Here is a 20417-nt window from a genome sequence, read left to right as displayed (position 1 = left end):
CGCTCGCGTGGGGTTCATGTTAGCGTAGTCTGTGTCTCTAGTCATTACCCCACAAACTACCGCCACTGGGTAGTAAATGGTCTATTGGGCTGCTGTGCTCAGAAAACAGGGTTCGAAACCAACCGCCGGACCAACTTGGGTCACTGGGTATGCGACACTGGGCATGCGCCGCTCTTCAATGAACATCTTTGACTCCAACTTATGTCCTTGGTTATGTGCCACTAGGTATATGTGCTGTTTTTCAATGAACGACGTTGTCGCCAACTGGGGCTCCTGTGTATCTGCCACAGAGTATGTACCGCTCTTCAGTGAAATTCTTTGACCCCAACTTGGATTCCCGGATATGTGCCGCTCTTCAATTAACCTCTCTGAGGGCTCTTGGGTCACTGGATATGTTCTGCTCTTCAGTACACCTCTTTGACGTCAACTGTGGTGGCAGGGCGTGCGCCACTAAGTACCACGTCGCTCTTCAATGACAAAAAAAAACGTCAATTAAAATTTATTCTGTGCTAGGCCTTCGCTGCTTCCTTGGCCCTGGCAACGAGGCGTCGTTGATGTTCCAGATCCTCGGAGAGGAGCTTGGCCTCCCACGTTTCGATGAGGTCTTCGCTTTCTTGTCTGGCACTACACCAATCTTTCGATGAAGGCCATGCGTCTGTGTCTAGATGCCATGGGCAGAGAAGTTCCTGGAATGAGGCCTCCTAGCTAGAGTAGGACCGGGGCTTGCCCCGGGATGCTGTTTCGAAAATAAACGTTTATTCCTCCTCCTCCTCGGTGTTAGACGGTATCGAACCCTCGTCATGCATATTCGAACAATCGTGTCTCAATATATATTCACACATGCGCCCCGCGCGGAATTCGTGACGGCGGTGCTAGATGACACAGCGTATCTAGCGGTAATGCTAATAGCATTAACGTCGAATTCATCGTAAGAGGGATATTGCCAGATTTATTGTTTGTTTTTACGTATTCCTTATATAGCTGTTCTGGCTTCAAAAATTCATAACCGGCAACAGAAATTCGCAGTTATGCTTGTGAATTTTTTTGTTACAGTAGCAACGATGCACTAATTCCCGCGTAGACACTTTGGCTGCTAAATGTTACACTCATGAGTATTCAAGACTCTGCGTAGCCAAGTGATTGTTCATCTTAGCGCACGCAAGTTCCCGATGATCTGATAGTGCGATTGGTGGAGTCTTGATCGAAGATTCGGTTGGAATGCTGCGCCTTTATTTCTATTATATGTTATTTCCTTACATTTACATAGCGGCGATTTAGAAGAACTGTAGTTTCCTTACATTTACATAGCCTGCAATTTAGAAGAACTTGTTGCTGGGCGAGTTGGTAGATATTAGCGAACATTGTTTAACTGCGCGAACAAACGAACCACAAAGACAGCGAGGGACAAGGACGGGCGCAAGGACGAGGACGAGGGACAAGGACTGCGCCCGTCCTTGTCCCTCGCTGTCTTTGTGGTTCGTTTGTTCGCGCAGTTAAACAATGTTCGCTAATAGCCTGTAAAATGGAGGGAGTGAGCGTGGTGGTATGCTCCCTTCAAATCCTCGCATCACGGAGAAGCCAAGTTTGACGAACCCTTATTAACCAACTGCATGGATATGCCCGCAGGTATGCTTACACACGCACTCTGTGTAACTTATAGATTGGGCAACTTCGTCCAGGCGGCACTTGCGCCTTAAAAGCGCTTCGTTGTCGGAAACATTTTACCTCAGAGATCGCACACGACGCTCCGTCGGAGGCTTGTTTACGTGGCACCTGCGCGCTCTCTATCCCGTTTATGGTGGCGCTCGCGCAATATGTTAGATGGCAACTTGTGGACTGATTGGGAAACGGCAAGGTGTAGACTACCGTGTCGTTTCCTAAAAACTGTCCAATGGAGAATACCTTTTTCGCGACAGTAACACCATCAACGGTGAGCGTCTGCTGTACCTGTCATTTACGGCATCATAAAAAATGCGGCCGTTAGATGCTGTTACAAACGCCAAGTAAGTTTCACACTTGAGCTACAAGACCATCGGCAATATTGATCTTGAGGTATAAGCCAATTTAATGCCACAAAAGCCACCCTGCTTACATATGTGTGAAACAAAGACGAGTAATGTTCCCCTATTTCGTATGGTAACTTAAAGCAGCGGAAGCCAACGTGCTTAAATATGTGTGAAACCAGAACCCCAGTACAGTTTATTTATTTCCGATGTGAATCACGCTGATAAAAATCATGGTGTGCTGAGCGCCCTTCATGTTTTGGTAGATCCGTCTATTTGTAAACTGTCGCTTTTGTGCTCATTTGACTCAGAAACATGGTCGCGGTGTTTTGTGCAACCGATTTCAGTGGCTTTGCACACACTAGTCCCACGTCTCACCACGCCCAAGTACTTTAAGACGGAAACTGCATCCCAGAAATTTCTGTTATCTGACAAAAAGTCGTTGCAGGCTTTAACAAAAAAAAAAAGAGTGTGAAGCATCTCGTACTCGTGATCTTGACTCGTTCAAAAACACTTAGCATCACTTAGTAAGTGAATGACATATTTAAAATAAAGGTAAATTATCTTTGTTTTGCCGATGGTTACGTGCAACTATTAGTGCAAAGACTGAAAAGCTCATGGCAACAGAATAAAGTAAGCGGTAAGTGATAAACTCTGTGTCATTGCAAATAGTGTAAACTATTACAGCTGTCGTTCTTGAGACACGCGGCCGCTACACTGATTCCCAGACCGCCAGTAGAAGTCACTAAAAGTTCCCGTGATATTTGCTATTTTCATTGCTGTCAAAGCACGCTCTAGCAATTACATTTCGAAAAGCTTGCATTGTGCACTTAACCACGACATTGCTTCTCATCAGCTGGTCCTGCAGCGGGCTTCTGACTGAAAGGGGCGAACGCACTGACTAAACACGCTGGTCTGTACGAAGTTTACAAAACTTTATCGCTGTATACGCAACGGCCACTCAATTTGCCACTCGACAGGGACGGAAGAAGGCCATGCGACAAGAAAAATGTGCAGTTAGACTGTGCACAGAGCTCGACGCTTGTCGCCCCCTGAAATTTGCAGAGTTTCGCGGGCTAGTCTCCGTGTTTCACGTTTTCGAGGCTGTTCTGGGCACTGAACGACACAAACAAGTTGCAGTGACGTTTCACTTCTTTAACGCGGCTTATGCGCAAGCGTATAGACGCCGCGAACATGCAGAGCACAAACATAAACGGGGCGAACGCGGCAATTCTCTTCTCCACGTCCAGGCGCCTTCTTCCTCCGGCGCTCGCTTCCGTCGTAACTTGAAACATAATCTCGCCGATTTCACAGACGGGCCATCTGCACTTACGGGTAAAAGACTTTGTATACCAAGCTTGCAAGCCATGCTTGGCCTCATGAAAGCGCAACCACCGACAGCACGCGCTCCCACGCGAACGGGCACGCGTTCGCTCCGACGGGACAGAAGGCGACCCTCGACGTTCGAATCTACCCGCTAGGAGAGCAATCGGTGCTGCTGTCGAGGGCGGAAACTTGAGGTTGCTTCGCCTTCAGAGTCTGTCGCCTACCGAATACTAAGGGTATATTGTTCAATGACTAAAAAGATGCCGCTACTGCTTCGCAGTTGTAACAGTACTACAACTGCATGCATTTTGTATGTCCGAAAGCATTACCTGACTTATAAGATGAGCTGGCCTTACGGTACAACTTTCCTTTTGGCAGAAAGTAAGCCAGTTTAATGTTATCTCCCGCATTATATATTGTCGTATATCATACAAGAACAACGTACCGCATATCCGTACGCCTCCCAATAGAGGGCAATGTTGAGACTCTTAACGCGCAGGATGTGTTTACATGCCAGTCTTTCTATTTGTATCCTGATAAGCTTCCTAATAAACATTCTCGCTATATTTGTAACCCAATAGCGTTTATATCATTTAGTATCAATTTATTAGAACGCGGTGTGGATTATGTTGTAAGCGGGGGTAGCCGATATTCTAGTTGAGATGAAGTGGAACAAATGGAGTTGAGCATGCCATGTAATGCGTAGGGCAGATAACCTGTCATCTATTGGAGTCCCGTAAGAGATGCCAACGTAAGGTAAGCACAGTAGAGGGCAGCAGAGAATTAGGTGTGGTGAAGAAATTGGAAAATATACAAGTTGGGGTCAGCTCACGCAGGAACGAGATAATTGAAGATCACTGGAAGTGGCCTTGGCCCTGCAGTGGGCATAAGATAGGCCGATGATCATGTTAAAGTTATGAAACAGAAAGACCCTTTAATTTATAGCAGCGTAAATGACATCTACAAAGATTTGACAATGCAAGGTGAGGATAGCAATCCTTTGCACATTCAGAGCTGCTTTCGTGGGGATGACAATATTCCGCTTTTCGCAATCGCGAGCTCAGTATTATCCAGAGAGAAAAAAAACTCCGGTCTGCAGCAGCTGTTGGATGACGGCGAAGGATACCTGCGTGCCTCTTCGTCGTCCACAGAAGCTTGCAGCCGTTGCAGCGCTCCTTCTGCGTGTACCCCGGGATTCCGAAACATTTCACGCCTCCCCCCCCCCCTCCTCGCGCCCTTCTCCACCACTACTTCCGCATTATTATCATTAGGCGAGCGCTCACGTGGCAGTGCGCGGTCAAGCGCATGCGTGCTGGCGCCGCAGTCGCTGCCACGCGGGACGCACATGACTTCCCGGTCGTCGCCGTCGTCTCCATCGCCGCGCGCCGCCCTTTTCGGCGTCTCCGGCCGACAGACCGGCTTGCCGGCTTTCCTTCCTTCCTTCCTGCCCCATCGCTTCCTTCCGAAGGAGCGTGCCAGCGCCCCACGAAGCACGCAGGCCGTGCGGCGCTGCGGCGGCGGCTGTGGCTGTGGCCCTCTTCTTCTTCTTTTTTTTTTTTTTTGTGCCCCTTCAGAGATACAGCCGGGCAGGCGGCCCTCGAATGCGGGGAAAACAAAAGGAGCGGACAAAAAAAAAAAAAATACGAGCAGATAGGCCGGTCGCCTTCAACCCCCTCCTCGGTGCGTTGCGAAAGCGCGTAGTATGCGGAATCGTCTATTGTGTAGTGGTGCTAGTACGAGCGCGCGCTGGGTCTCACGTGGGGGCGAGCAATGGCACCGCGTGAGCCAGAAATGGATGAAAATAGCCGGGCCCACCAGCGAGAGCCCTTTTTCTCCGGTTTGTTTCTTATTCCTTATTTGTTCCTTCGCACCCTCTAGACTGCAGGTCCTGGTAAGAAGGAGAAAAAAACGTAAAAGAAAGGGAACGTGAACAGGCCTCCACGTCTATAACGTGCCGCGGTGCGTGAAAACGCGTCCATTCGGACGAATACGAGAGTCGGCATAAATGCCGCCGCGACTCGGTGCTGGTCAGAGGTATATAGATATATATAGGTATTGTGGTCGGGGGGGCATCCCATTGGAGAAAATGAATGGGTTGCTCGTTCTCGCTCCAAGGACTCCAGCTGTCGAGGGATCAGTCGCTTCAGCCGCCGCGGCGATGCGTGCGTACGAGAGACGTGCACACGTCACAGGGCCACATGAACTGCAGTATCGGAAACGGATTATGATAATCGCAGCTTCCACTTCTGCACTTACGAGATGCACCGGGACGAGATATAAAAATGGACGAAACTGCGGCGTGTTGCCAGCTACGTCAAGGCCCGTTCATCGCAGAGGATGCCGGGCATAATCGTTCATGATTGCGCTAACATCACTCATATATAGTCTCCCAACCGGTTCATTCCTGAAGTTGAGCGCACGCTTTTGCAAGTGTGTGTGGCGAATCCGGCGTGATATTAACAGTAAACGTTTTTCTACTGGAAATAAGAAAAATTTAAGAACATATGGTAGACCTTTATTGTATGCGCGCACCAATGCACAGTCAAAACTCTATGAACATGCAATCAATATGGAAGCACTGAGTACCGTAATAGGTAGCCATCAAATGGAGTGAGAATCAACGCATCGAGTTGCGCGAACTTGCAAAGAAACGAAATATATATGAACTGAACAAAAACTATGAGGGAGTACGAAGCGCGCCATTTTGGATTCCACGAACGTGCCACGTACGTTCGCTCATCGTTCAGTTGGAGGAGACCACACGATTGAAATTATTTGTCGCAACATCTGTCTCCGTATTGACATTACATACGTAACGAATGTGCCGCTTTCATCACTGCATGTTACGCTCCCATGCAGTCACCACGGAAACTTGTCACTTTACGGTGTCTCCTCTCACCCTTCCTTTCTTCGTCGCATCGGAGTATTGCAAACGGATTACGGGTTGCCCCACGTGACACGCGCACTTATGCGCGTAGCGGCATTTCCTCAAAAACGGAGCCGTACGCATCACCTGTACCAAGTGGCAGGCACTCACGCAAGCACGATGCAATCGCTAACCCCAAGAAAAATAAGAAGAAAAAGAAAGGGGGCGGGTGTACGGAAAGGAGGAAGGAAGGAAGGATATAGAGAGCCCACCATGCGTTTCCTGGAAGAGGATGCACGCATAGCCGATTTCCTAATGAGCATCTGCGAATAGCCGCGTCGGAGTTTGAGCAAACACGAGGGAGCGCCGGTTACACGTGGCCAAGCGACCGTGTCGACTCAAAACAGTAAACGACAAAAATCGTCATATCCGCGACACGGATACAGAGAGACGCGCGCATGCATTTCCCCGATCCGTTCCGCCGTCCCTGCTTCCTTGCTGTAACTCAGTCCTCAACCTCAGCAAGAGTGTATCCGCCGTTCAGGTACTTGGCAGACCTCTCGCTCATGTGCGAGCGTATCTCCATGAACCTCTATGTCTCCTCTCCGTGTTCATTGCATTCGCGCTCCGAAAGCACGCTGGGCTGCGATGCGTTTGTCACGGTCGACGGTAGCGGCGTTCGTGTACAGTTAGCACGCGGAGAGTACGGTGCGTGCAATGAGCAGCACACGGAAACGCCGGTGTCGCCGCGGCGGCCGCTGCGCGAGTTCCACGGGGAAGAGACAAAAGCTGCCAGTGGTCTCCGTAAAGCCATACGATTGTGCACGGCCGCTTTCGCGTGCTTCACGCCCCGGGAAAGCGTGGCATCTGTGTACGCGCCAGGTGTTCGCGAGTGCAGGTCAATGCTTCGCCGCACCGAAGAGATATGCAGTGGAAGCGGGAAAATACTGCGTCACTTGGTCACGATCAGGAAGGAGAGGCGGTCTGACTGGAGAGGTGTGGCCATAGTGTTCACCGAGGTCTTTCCCTTACAGCCGAGAAGGAGGCGCTCGCTTTAAACGAGTGCAGAGAGAAAGATAAGCAGGAGGAAATGCCTATTCACATCGGTGAATGAAGAGATTAGCTCGATTAACAGCTGCAAATAAGTAGACACATTTGGGATATACTTAACGCCGTGACTCAGGAAATTGTGAGAAAGGCGTGATCAACACTTGGGGGCTTAACATTGATATGCTGTCGTATTCAATACGTATGTACTCGTTCTTAAACAGAAGAATCGTTGTAGTCCTTACTATATTCTAGCCGAGTTGTCTTCATAAGCTCTGTAACGTTTTATTCCGCTTCTTGTTCTTGCTTCTCCGCTCTTCGTTTGAACGTCAAGACTTTCGTGGGATGATGGGCAGCGATGATCAAACGCATACAGGAAGGAAGCGATGTAGCCAAATGGACACCGAATTTTTATATCTAAGCGTTTACATGTAAATAGATGACGCATAAAGCAAATGAATTACAACTAGAACAATAGAGCAAGCATTGTCTCACTCTTCGGCTGTCTCAGTGACTGTTAGAGCTGAGACTACTGTACGGTGCCTCGCTGATCGATCAGCAAATCTGAATACAGCCCTGAAACCTTTTAACGCAGACTGTACGGAGTTGCGCGATCTATCAAAATCCTGATTTCAGCCACTCTGAAATAGAAGATGTCGTCCGGGTTTAAATAGGTCAAACAGACAAAGGAAGCGGGTGGTAGGGCCGTTGGCCCGTCCCACAGATGCAATTACCAATGAGAGTCAAAAGTTTGTTAATCCACAAACCGCAGGGATGGACATACTCTTAATGTAAAGGCACCGGAACATAAAACTCTCTTCTTTCTTTCTATGACTACTTTTCCTTTCCCCTTTCCACGTAATCAGACACCGCTTCAGCGAGAAACGCTAGGCAAGAACAATTTATTGCCAGGTTATTCCAAAGCTCGACGGCGTCTCTAGCCAGCAAAGGATTCGGGAGATGGCGTCGCAACATCGGGTGCACCAGTCTCACTCGACGTTTGCTCACCGAGACAAGTAAGGACCATCGGTGGAATTCGAACTCTGTGTTTACAATACCACGTTCTCCGAATCCATTCTTCGTAAACGTACCACACCTCCCCAGCGCGCACTGTGACTCGTACCCCGACACCGCGCGGCCTTTTCCGAGCACTGAAAAATAAAAATAAAAATTCACGCAGACACTCCTTTGGGAGTTGTCTAAGTATGCGCAAGCATTGTGTCACTTGCTCATCTCCGCGTAGCTTGGTGTCATTATCAATGCTATGAAACTTGATCCGACCAGTACGAACGACAGCGCTGCCGCGACGCGAACTGCTGCGGACGGCGGCGCAAGGTGAATTGGTGACGCAAGCAAAGTACTGCAGGTGGCGGCGCAAGGTGCGCTGATGACGTTCCGATCATTACAAGCCGTTATCGCTCTTTACCACCTTATAAATCTGCGTCGAAGCATCATGAACCGTGCTTAGCCATACACTGGCGGCGGCTGCGTATGGCACGGTCGCGGGGTCCGTATCTTGAAAGCAGTCTACGACGGGCACAGTGAGCACTGACTGCTGATAGCTTCGCGCGCTGTGTTCTCGCCGTTTAGTTCGCGTTGAAGAGATACGCGCGGGCCGCTGTCTTCGATCTGCGATGTGGGCAGAGTGCGGCGAGTGCTGATAGCTTCGTGAGCGCTATGTTCCGGCTGCTTAAGCGAGAGGCAGCCCGAAGGTGAATTCGCTCGCTGCTGCAGGCGCTATCTTGAAAATGATTGTCCTACGGGACGGGCGGAAGGACGGACGGGCGGTTTTTCACGTTGGGTAGGTGTACAAATGCTTACGCCTTTAAAATCCAAGCGGTTGCCGCCGGGACACGTAGTGGAGTAGACCTGTGCCCCGTACACATAACACGTGTCCGACTCGGGACGCTTTCAAAGTATGCTAAACAAGCATGCAACCTTACAAGTTAATTAACATTTCTAAGGTAAATTCTTTTTTAAAGTGAAAAGCCTGTAATCATAGAGCACCTGTAGGTGCGTTAATAGGAAGGCCTCGCACGGGGATAACACACAACAGCGACATGTTAAAAATTGTAAATTGTGGCAAATTTTGGTAAGCCGTACCAAAAGCCACCGGCAAGGATTTTGGCACCCGGCTGGAGATCACCCGTATAGGACATGTCTGCCTTAAGTCTGCTTTCCTTGTCCTTTTCTATGTGTATATCCCGTATATATATATATCTCTCATGATAGACCCAAGTTCCGTTAAAAGAGTTCTACAGGAGCTGGGTCGGAGACGTACCGAATCGTTCTGCTTTTAAACAAGATCGAGAAGCGGTGCATATTGTCAGTTTACGTCTTGGTACATTCAAGCCTTAAAGCAGAGGGAACGTCCTGCATGTCACACGGCTGGGAAGGCCTATTGTGCCCCATGATAGAGAAAGATGAAACACTATAGAAGCTGAAATACAAATATACACCATGAAAACGAAAGAACGCGTTTCTTTTCTTTTCTGAGCCGGAATAGCCTCCTCACCATCAATTCACCCCGAAGTCGCTTTCAAATAAGTGAAAGGGACGCACTTGCACAAAGCGGCGTGAGCCAATGGCTCCGTCCTCTGTCCAGCCTCCATACGCACATGCGGGAACGGACTGTGACCAACTGTGAAAAAACAAAAGAAAATACAGAAAAGAACCCTTACGACAGCGCTCTACGGTAACGGGTTCTCAGTGTCCGTTGTGAAAAGCGAGAGGAGTGCACGCTCACACGTGAAAGAATGCCAGATACGCACAAGCAAAGACACGCAGTGGCAGTAGAATAAACGAGCACACGTACACGTAGAAAGCGGGTCACAGCGCACGCGCGACGCACTCGCGGCAGTAGAAGCCGCGGATCCGCGGGATGGCGGGACGAAAGGGGAGAGCCCGTTCTCTTGCGCCAGCGGCGGCGCCGGATCCTTCGTTTCGTTTCCTGGAGTCTCTCACGCGTGAGCTTGACTGTACCGCGGCCGGCCACTACGTCAGGGTCGCACAAAAAGCGAATCTCGACCAGGAGGGCACGAAGACCCCCACGACCGCTTGACCGGCGGAGCACTGCCCCAGCCGCTACAGATACGCGCCTGCGTGCGCTCCTTCGCGCTAACTGCGCCGTATACTCGGGTTAAGCGAGCGGGCTGTGCCGGCGTAATGGCTTCTTATGATATGCAGCCGCGGACCCCATTGCTTTATCCACCGTATAAAGACTCATCCAAATACAGTTTTGTGCAGTGTGAAGGATCACTCGAACAGACTCGGTGGAGTAGCAGAATAATGCCAATGCTCTCGTTCAATGAAACATGACTGTACCTGCTCCGGTGCGACGTTTTGGCTCAGATAAGAGCTTTCGCTTCAGCCCGGCGCACCAGAGGGCAACGAAGGAACACGGCGGTGACAAGATGTGAAACAATGAAGCGCTCGAACTAATGCCGTTAACAGTTCAATTATTCTCACTTAATTTGCGATGAGAAAAAGCACGCTTCAAAAAAGTAATAAGAAATAAGAAAAAGAAATTCAGAGCTTCTAACGCTCTCCCAATTGTTCTGCAATTTAAGCTTAATCTTTTTGTCGCTAGAATAAACACGCTGAGCGATACCAGCGGGTGCTTCTAAAACGTAGCGCACGGAACCTGCAAGTTCGTAGACCTCACCTAGACTGTGCCAGAACTTCGATAGTCTGCGTAACCTCTGATAAAAAGCCTTTTTAACATTCCCTCTAAACATTTGACCCCCCTCCCTTGGCGAGGAGCATAAACGACTATTCAGCCGGTCGTTCAGTAGTCACCAGCTCTACAATTGTATAGCCGTGGCCCTGTAGCATCCGTAGCCCTACTAGGTCTGCGTGAGTAATCAGGCTGATGCCCTTGCAGCTTTCACTGTGCTGTATGCTATTGCTGCGATGGCGAATAGTAGGCGCCTCACATGAACATGCACGTACGCGCAGGTGAAACAAAGTTGACCATGTTTGGAAAACATTTGCGATCACCCCCACCGCTTCACCGGGCAGGGATTCAGGTGGGAAAGGTCTCGGGGGCGGTGCGTGGTCATCTTGCGGTCCTGGTCAGCGTGTTTCCGCATGGGCCCTCCTCGTGCCGGCAACTATTTCGGTCGGTCGCAGCACGCCGGGGGTTGTTTGCTGGGAGCCTTCTTTCTTCCAGCGCTCACAGAAAGAGGAGGAAAAATGGCCCAGCCGGTAGGCACCTTTCTTTTCGGCACCATCAAGAGAGGGTGATAACGGCCGACAATACAATAATGGCGGCTACTACGCAGAGAATGTTCCTCATTAGAATAAGCTTCTCACCATTGTTCTTTCCGTTCGTGGACGCACCTTCCTTTATACAATGTTGTTACCCTCCACAAAGTATCGTAAAATGACATAGGAAGCGGAACTACATGTGGCAAGCGAACAGTGTACTTTTTGTGGGGATTCGCCGGTGGGTGAAGACGGAGTGCACTGTTACAGAGCCATATATATTTCGCTGTGCTGAGCTGCAGAGGCAATGTCCTATAGTTCTGCTGCTGCACACAGTTTCAGAGGTTGGATACCCATGGCGAGGAGGTAGAATCTGAAATTAGAGTGACCTGATATTTGGAGAAGGCCCTAAAAAAGCTAAAATTAATCCAGGAAGCTCCACGACAGCGTCCCTCTTAGCCACGGTGTAATTCTTGGACGCACAAGGTTTTCATGTATTGTACTGTCACTAACTAACAAAGTGATTCGGCCTTGGGAACAGGAGTGGCACTAAATAAAGCGGTTTGAATAGAGGTGTATAATTTTTCTAGGTGTATAATGTATAATTTTTCTCACTCGAACACAGGCAATTCTACTTTTGCCAACCTAACTCTCTGCTAGATGTGACACATTTTATGCTAGATTCATGGTAAAAATTTGGCTTTAGATACGTTCACGAACAGCGGCCATGCTTCCCGAAGTGCAAGTTGCTTACCAACTATAACGTCATTTGGTAAGAAATCCGAACATTCGTGCAATTGCAGTAACTCTGAATGCTGCTTCCATTATGTCCAAGTAAAACTCTTGCTTGGGCTTTGTAGAGTAGCCAATCGGACGTGATGCTGGTTAACCTCCCTGCCTTCTTCTTATCTCTTTCCCTCCCTCCTTGCTTGGGCTAGTTGGTTCATGCTTGAATGAGTGAAGACAAGGCGCAAAAGACTAGGACTGAAGAAGGACACAAACGACAGGATGCTCCTGTCGTTTGTGTCCTTCAGACCTGGTCTTTCGCGCCTTGCTTTTACTCATTCCGTTATGCCGTTGTTCCCCCGTCAAAGGTGCATATCCGAAAAACTGTGCGTAGAGTTCACCCAAATTAATATCATTCTCAAAGTTTGTCCTATCTTCAGCTGCAGCTCGTTACCTTTTCTTTTGAAAATTACAGATACGATTATTTAAGAACAGCGTGCTTGGAAAAGCCTCCTTATCTCTATCGTTATATATTTTGGGTTATGTTTGGTCAATAAACAGCAATATTTAGACCTTAGCAAGACCCTGCTAAGGTCTTGTAATAGATCGCACTATCAACAAATAAAAACATTAATTAATAAATATACAATGTTTACTTTTTGAGAGAAATCACAATCATGCCCATGACGTTCCCTGACTTAAGAAAGATGATATGCCAGTGCGACTTCGCACGCTTTGTTCTGACGCCTGAAGAGCATGAAGACATCAGTGACCAAACTTAATAGCGTTGCCGTAGGCTTAGCAAGCAGTTTCGTAGCCGTCCTTCTGACTCCTGCCTTTGCGTTATGTCTTTGAAAAGGCGACGTTGAGAGATAATCACTTAGCGTCAAAGTCAAGACAAGCTCTACTAAAAGGTTGGCAACTGCATCCCCTGGCATTTATAGTACCTCATAATATGTCAAAAACCATCGAAGCAGATATTATTTCACTGTGTTCGATTGCTGAAACGTGTTGGGTGTTGAATACTTAGGATAACTCGTATATTTGAGCTGCATTAATTCATTCAGTCTGCACGAGCAATTATTTTTATCTGACCACATGTTCTTATTTACGAAGTGAGAAAGCTGGATAGACTGCTGCTGAGGATTCAGAGGTTCAAGTCGACTCACTGAGAAGCAATGTTTTGGAGAAATATCTGTATTCAACGTCAAAACTTGCTCAATAGGGATTCAGTAGCTGCGCCATTTTAGGGTACGAGCATAAATTTTGTCATCAATTGTAAGGCATCTTAATAGACGTTGTGGTTACCCTTAATACAGCATCAATTCAATATTTCTTAGCCAACCTGGCTGCGCCTTGCTAATATCCTGGTCTTTCCCATGTCACTTTTCTATCTCTCTATCAGTATCTCTCCAGGACAATACCTGAAAAGCTGTAACTCGTTTCATATTTTCTTATGCCTAAAAAGCTTGTATGATTCAGTTTTGCTTCGAAATAGAGAAGGAAAGTCAAGTTACTCGGTGCTTCTATAAGCACGTAGCCAGCACTCTTCTGCGGGGCACGAACACGCCACACTTCCCACAGTGGACCAAATATGTTATGGAAATCGGGCTTTTTCTCGCGCGTTATACGACTGATAACGTATTTCTTATGTTCCAGTTCCTTTAGTCTGAAGTCCTCAGTAGTTTTCATATGCATTAGCCAATTATTCTAAACTTCCGTAACGTAAAATTCAATCACCCTCTCACCATACGAATGGCAACATTCTACGCATGAGTCTGTCCGTCTGCCAGTCTGCCTGTGTTTGCGGGGTTGGGGTGGGCATCGGTTGTTATTGCGACAGCAATTATATGGACACCGCAGGGGCATTTGCGCAGTCATCATGAGGTTACGTATAAAGTCCAAGCGCGATAACATCGTGGCCGGACGCCCTACGCTGTATGCATGAGTGGAAGCGTGCGAAGGTGAGCCGACGATAGTGACTCGATCCCTCGCGCGTTGAAGAGGAAGGCGGAAAGGAAGCGCGCCGTCTTCCATGGCGCGCAATGGACCGAGGGGGGGGGGGGGGGAGTTGGCGTCCTACTCCGTTGGCGGCTGCACACGGCGCGGCCGGGCGGGCTCCACCTTGAACGCGATATGCGATGGGGACAGAGTGCACCGAGTGCTGATAGCTTCGTGTGCGCTGTGTTCGTACCGCTTAGTTCGCGTTGAAGCGAGAGCCAGCACGAAGGTCTATTCGCGCGCTGCTGCTGCAGCGCTTCCTAACGCCAGTGTTTTGACAGCGAGTGTTTGCGGTAATGGAGTGATGTGTGTTCATGTTTGGTTGTGCGCGAGTGACACCACGCTTTTAATTTAATTAGTAAGCGAATGTTTACAAGTTTAGACGGCCGATAAATCTATGATCCTTGCTTTGTATAGCTGTCTAATAACTTGCTGTCGCAATCGACGCTTCGCCTTTCGCTCGAAACTGTGACTGTTTCTTTACCATGGTTGTGTAATGTCTTTTCTCGTGGGTGCGTTCATTTAATGCAGAAGCAACACAGCGGGCCCCCAAGGCGGAGCAGGTGCCACAAGCGGGATGTCTACAAATAACACGGCCGCCGATCCGGGGGACGAAGCCCGCCGGCGGGCCAAGAAGGACCGCAAACTGATCAAGAAGTTCGAGAAGGAGAAGGAGCGCATGCGCAGGGAGCTGGCCATGGAGGACGATTACGCGGATCCCATCAAGGAGTTCATGCCGCCTGAAGAAGAGGAGGACGACGACCTGCGCATGAAGGCCATCCAGGCTTTGCGGGAGTGGGTGCAGCAGCAGCCTCACTTCGTCAACTGCAGGACAGGTACGTTGCCAAGTGCCGCGACCATCGAGCGCGAGCTTTTCGGCACCGCCAGTCAATTGACCGTTGTTTCAGAACATCGGTCTTTTAGTACTTGAATTAAAATCTCAAACAGCATGGGTATTTATATGCGGCTGATAACACCACTGCGGCTACTCGCATGGCTACTGTTAGTGCGGTATCAAGATGACTGAACAATAGCACTCTAGACAGTCCCAGTTGCCATAAGTCTCTGTAGAGTGACGTCCGACACTCCCTCATTGTTGTCGTAGGACATATGGGGCCTCCTCAAAAGCAAACAGGTGTCCGCCTTAAAAGGACTTCCAACCTTGGCTTGTCCACTTTCTGAATCTAAAAAGCTGGCACGCAAGATAACAGGAAAGTAGAGGAACGCTCGTTATTACTTCATCGTTGGGAAGGCAGACTCACTGAGCGGCTACGTTAATTACTACGAATGCTTATACCGACGTGGGATGATAAAAGGAAAGCAGACAAGACAGATCCTTCATTCATTCATTCACAAAACTTTATTAGTGTCCTGAAGCCCGGTCTTTTCAGACCGAGGCGGGCCGCGTCCACGTCGGCACCGCCAGGCCGAGCCCTATGGCGTCATCGTGGACCCTCTGGACAGCCCGTAGCTGATCTTTATATGAAGAGCTTGTTATCAACTTGTGCCAGTGAAGCCATCTTTCTTCGGGGTCGGCGAGAGTCGCGGGACAGCCCGCCAGCATGTGTCTGATGTCAATGATGCCATCGCACACGTTACATCCTTGCCTTCTCTTATTTTCTCGCCTAGCGTCGTGCTCAGTGACGACTTCACCTTGTGACCATGCGCAAGGTTTCGTTTCTGCTAAACAGCTGTTCAGACAAAAAAAATTCAAAGTACATTGAATGGAAAATGCGACAGAAATGCGTCAGAACTACGTCGCACCTCCTTTGAGGTCCCGGATCCATGATTTAAACTGCGTTCACCACACTGCAAAGTGTTGCATATCTTACTATAAAGTGCTGACCGGCTTCCCGCACTTCACACACATACACATCTTTCCACTTTGACACGTACTTCTAATTCTAATGCACTAAAAAGAAAAAGGTATATGGGTTGGCTGCACCAATGTGATACTTGAACGCCATGATTTTACTATGTTTGACATAGTTCTATTGTGAAATTTCGATTTCCTGTCACACTTCAAAACCGCAGTTTCACACTAGCAAACGCTGGAATGATTTCACTAGCATTACTATAATGCTACTTAAACCAACCTAATATTATTTACAACTCTAGATCTACTCTGACAGCAACCTCGACCATTCCCTTCCGTACCAAAAGCCACAACTTACAGCGTCAAATAGCCTTGTTGATACGCACTATCATTGTTCCCACGACCATTTCAACCGCTTTGTAGGCCACTTTCTCTCTTCATTTTCCCTAGCGATTGTTGCTGATGAGAGCAATCTACCCCTGAAGCACTCTCCTATAGCTTAAGAACTGCTTTTTTGGTGAGAAACGGCATCAAAGCGACAACACCAAACTGACACACAGAGGGACAGAGAACAAACGCAGTAATCCTCCAGATTTACAATCCTTTGAATATCTGATGGCGAAATAATGCAAGGCGGAAACTATTTGTCTTGCGATAGCGCTGGTGGAGCTCGAATTGATGGCTGTGATTTTGTTCTGGGGTTACAAGTTTTTTACTTTCTCCACGTGCAGGGAGTTAATGTTTTACGATGCACACAACGTGCGCAGTAAGAAGTCCACGCTTCAGATTCACCCGCAAGGTACCGCCCATAATCTCTGAAATAAATTTTAGTTTGCCTAGGCGTAAAGCTTGACGCAACACGAATGCAATGTCAAGTGAAGTCGTTGCCCCGGCTACTCCAACCGTTGTGCAGGCCAGTCTAAAGTTAGACTTCCGCCTTGAAACGCCATTGATCTAGAGCTGTTGCCACGGGACGGTCAATGCCCTTTCATGCATGTAAGTGGGCCCTGGAACACTATTGTTCATTTTTGCCTGCTTTCCTGCCCCTCGTAATCTATCGACCACGCATTTACGTCAGCACGCTACGAATTGCGCCATTGAATGTGAAAGTCACCATTGGTGGATTTTATGGGATGTCAGAGTAAGATACGTTCGGGGCAGGCAAAATAAGAAGAAAGATTGTTCAGAATATGCACGACTGGCCAAGTGTAGAAAGGGCAGCACGAGCTTAACCAAATCTCATTGATTTCTCTCTCAATGACTGAAGGCGAACAGAAGCAGGCAGACAAAAATTTAATTCCCAAAGCGCTTCGTTGTTAAAGAATGCTTCTAATTGGTCGGTAGCTTTCCCTTACATGTTCGCTATCGCAGTTCACTCATGCTTCCTCTCACGAACCATTCTTTCGCAAGCTAAATTATTTGGCACAATGAGTCCTGGCATCGGGAAGCTGTCTATAAATGAACAACATGGGGTCGGGTGTTATAATGACAAAGCAGCTGGTGTTCTAGAATCATTCGGAATGAATGACTGTAGCCGATCACTGTGTCAAACATACGATATGTGAAGGTGGCCAATCAAGAGAAAACAGTCCTCACAAACAGGAACATTAGGGAATTCCATCCCATCCACGTCGGGTGGGCACAGAGTGTTGAAAATTCGTGCCGTGTACATAAGAGAGCTAATATCAGAAGTTGCTCCAACGTGCATCTTTGAAAACATGATGCTCCGTGCATTCTGCTCCTAATTTCTTCTTCCGTAGACGAGACAGGTTGTCATCGCGACGAGCCCCCACTCTACAGTATTTGCTACTACTTCAGCCAGTTCTTCTTCGCCGAGTGATCATCGCTCTGCTTGAACTTTAAAAGCAAAGCGCTCTAATATGGCGCAGCGTTAATCCGTTTGTTCTTGCTGTCTGAAACTTCAAAGTCTTTTTTTTACTTGCTTTTTTCTGCATGGCTACGGAGTTGTAATTCAGGCCGTATACAAGCGGCTTCCATACAAGCACGAAGGGCTGCCCAGCTGTCAAATCCAGTAATCTTGGTCAGGGTGCGGCAAAGTGGCGGCGTAGAAAGAAAAATATGAGCGCTCCTCAATGTGCGGAAGTCGCACCGTACTTCCGGCAGCCGCCTTCCAGCAAGAATAGTTTTATTCTTCTGCCTTTGTTGCAGCGTGATGTTTTAAGATCAGACTTTCGCGGCTGTCCGGGCCGTGCTTGTTTTCGAAGTAAGGCCGACACACTTAACGACACTGTAGGGCCTGATAAAAGCGAAAGAACAAGCGGTAACGCGGATATATAGTATTTGAAATTTCCACCAGGCCATTTGCCGTACTCGTTGCAGAAATCCTAGTACCTCCAGTACACTAAACAGCAGGAGGGAAAGCAGCCAGTTTGGTGGTCAGATTTTTAAATCTTTTCCTTCGCAAGCACTCCTTACCGTTGGCCGGTAGCCTCCGCTAACAATGTGTCCAGCGTAGTGATTGGGTAGTTTCCGATCATAGGAACAGTTCTAGCGTAAGGCCTTCATTCTGATAATAATTATTTAATATGGGCACAACTCTATAGGAATGCCAAGGAGTCCTCTTCCCGAATATGGACGGGGCTATACTGTAATTCATGTAATGCGTTCGAAACAATTTTGGTGAAGTATACGGTGAATAACAGCAATCGATGCATGGAATTATTCCTAATGAGGGGAAATTTACGTTCGCTGTATGTATATTTTTCCAATGAACAGACGGCTTTAGGCTCAATGCACTTCTATACTGTACACGCGCTCTCTCTAGCCTGTTGTCTTACTATTCCCTTATGTTTTATCTCCCAACCCTTTTCGCCCTTCAGAGTGGCCAACTGAATGACTGCCTGGTTAATACTACTGCCTTTTCTTATTTTAGTTCGCTTTCTTCCTCTGTCTTTGCAACTACGAATAACGCAAAGTATCAATGACTGTGCAAATTGACTTCGCGACGTTCTGTAAACACGTTCAGCTATGCTAGCGCCTAAGATTCCACCACTTTAGCCTCTCAGTTCTCAGGTTTTCTTGTCTTAAGAAATCTCTTTTCACTCCTTTCGTGTTCTTCTAAGTTCTCGTCATCGCGCTCATTATTACACCGTGCGCCTGGAGCCGGCGAATGAATATGTTTTGATGAGGAGGGCAAAAAGAGTATCCTAAAAATAAAGCATGAAATGACTCAGCCACAGCATCCAGTTCATCGCTTCTTGTAGTTATTGTAAGGTAAAGTTATAAGCGAAAGCAGTTGGCGGTTGCGTTGTATCCAAATAACCACAGCGTATACAAGCCATCACTTGCGATGCATGAAGGCGAAACGTAACGTTGTTCGAACGTATTTATCTCTCTTTTTTCCTAAGTCTGTGTGAAACACACACACTTTAGGGGCAGCGTCTGACCTTCCTTTTATGGGTAGCAAAGTTACGGCCAGGTAAACTTTTCTCCGAACACGGACACGCGTGAAAAGAAGCCAGCAGACAAAGGCAGCATGTTTCTAAGTTTGGTAGCAATACGTGTACTCAGCGGAAACAAGAAGGGGCGGCATGACTCATGCATGCTACTAAATGAAAATCACGTTTATTTCTATTCTTGTAACGCGTGCTGTCGGCCACGCGGAAAGCAGGATGCTGTCGCCGCGTACCTTTTGCTGCCATTTTCCGTTCCACCCTCTGTTTTCGTGCCGTTCCCTGGCTTAGCGGCGCAAGCTCAAAGACAGAGCACAGGAATAATTGCGGCCTCCGAAGCGCCGCCTGCTCAGCGCACTTCTTGCATAGCTCCCGCGCCCTTTCCTAACCGTAGTTTTGCTTGCTGCTATCGAAGCTCGCCATATGCTTTGCTCGGGCGTGTTTCTAGGACGGGCGGCCGTGTGACCGGTCAGGGTCAAGTGCGCACTCGACATGAAAACTGAGGGTCATCGTGGATGAAGCCTCTGCTCGTATACCCCTGCTCGTATAGCGCTCGAGTCGGCCACATGATTGCCCGTCGCCTCGTGCCTCGAATGCACGAAGCACGCGCCGTATTTGTCGTTCGGATCTACGACGAGGGCGTCGCTTGCGATCACCGAGGCAGCAAGTTTTCCCGGTCGTGAGTGGCGCGATTAATTCTTCCTCTCGGCACTAATCACATTCATCCCAACTGCCGGCATGCAGTTTTTACCACGCACAGGGGCACAGACGAGCATCTGATTGCACCTAATGCTATGTGATCAGACCGCTTTCAGTGTACTGCACCCTATAGTTGCACAGCAATTTCACACGCTAGGACGCATGTAAACTGCATGAACTTCTGTTTCATCCATTCGCCACAATAAAGCAGCGAGTTAAGAACAGACTGTAATGTCAATCTCTCAAGGCACACGCGCGAACCTACTCCCAGGCGTGCTGCAGACAACGGAAATAGGGAAAGAACGCGGGCAAGA

At 48.3% G+C, this 20417-nt stretch overlaps 1 protein-coding gene across 2 annotated transcripts in view; it reads left to right on the top strand.

Annotated features, from left to right (window-relative positions):
* The window catches only part of LOC142572636 (clavesin-2-like), a 51399-nt gene that overhangs the window by 15020 nt on the left and 15962 nt on the right, over positions 1–20417 (top strand). For both annotated transcript variants that reach the window (XM_075681889.1, XM_075681888.1), the window contains exon 2: positions 14707–15011. In XM_075681889.1, coding sequence (XP_075538004.1) covers positions 14753–15011 — 259 coding nt within the window. In that variant the 5' untranslated portion in view covers positions 14707–14752. The remainder of the gene's footprint in view (positions 1–14706; positions 15012–20417) is intronic.

The sequence above is a fragment of the Dermacentor variabilis genome, chromosome 2 (assembly GCF_050947875.1).
Source record: "Dermacentor variabilis isolate Ectoservices chromosome 2, ASM5094787v1, whole genome shotgun sequence".
In the NCBI taxonomy this organism is placed as follows: Eukaryota; Metazoa; Arthropoda; class Arachnida; order Ixodida; family Ixodidae; genus Dermacentor; species Dermacentor variabilis.
The sequence above is the reverse complement of the archived record's forward strand: the minus strand, read 5'-3'. Positions and strand labels throughout refer to the sequence as shown.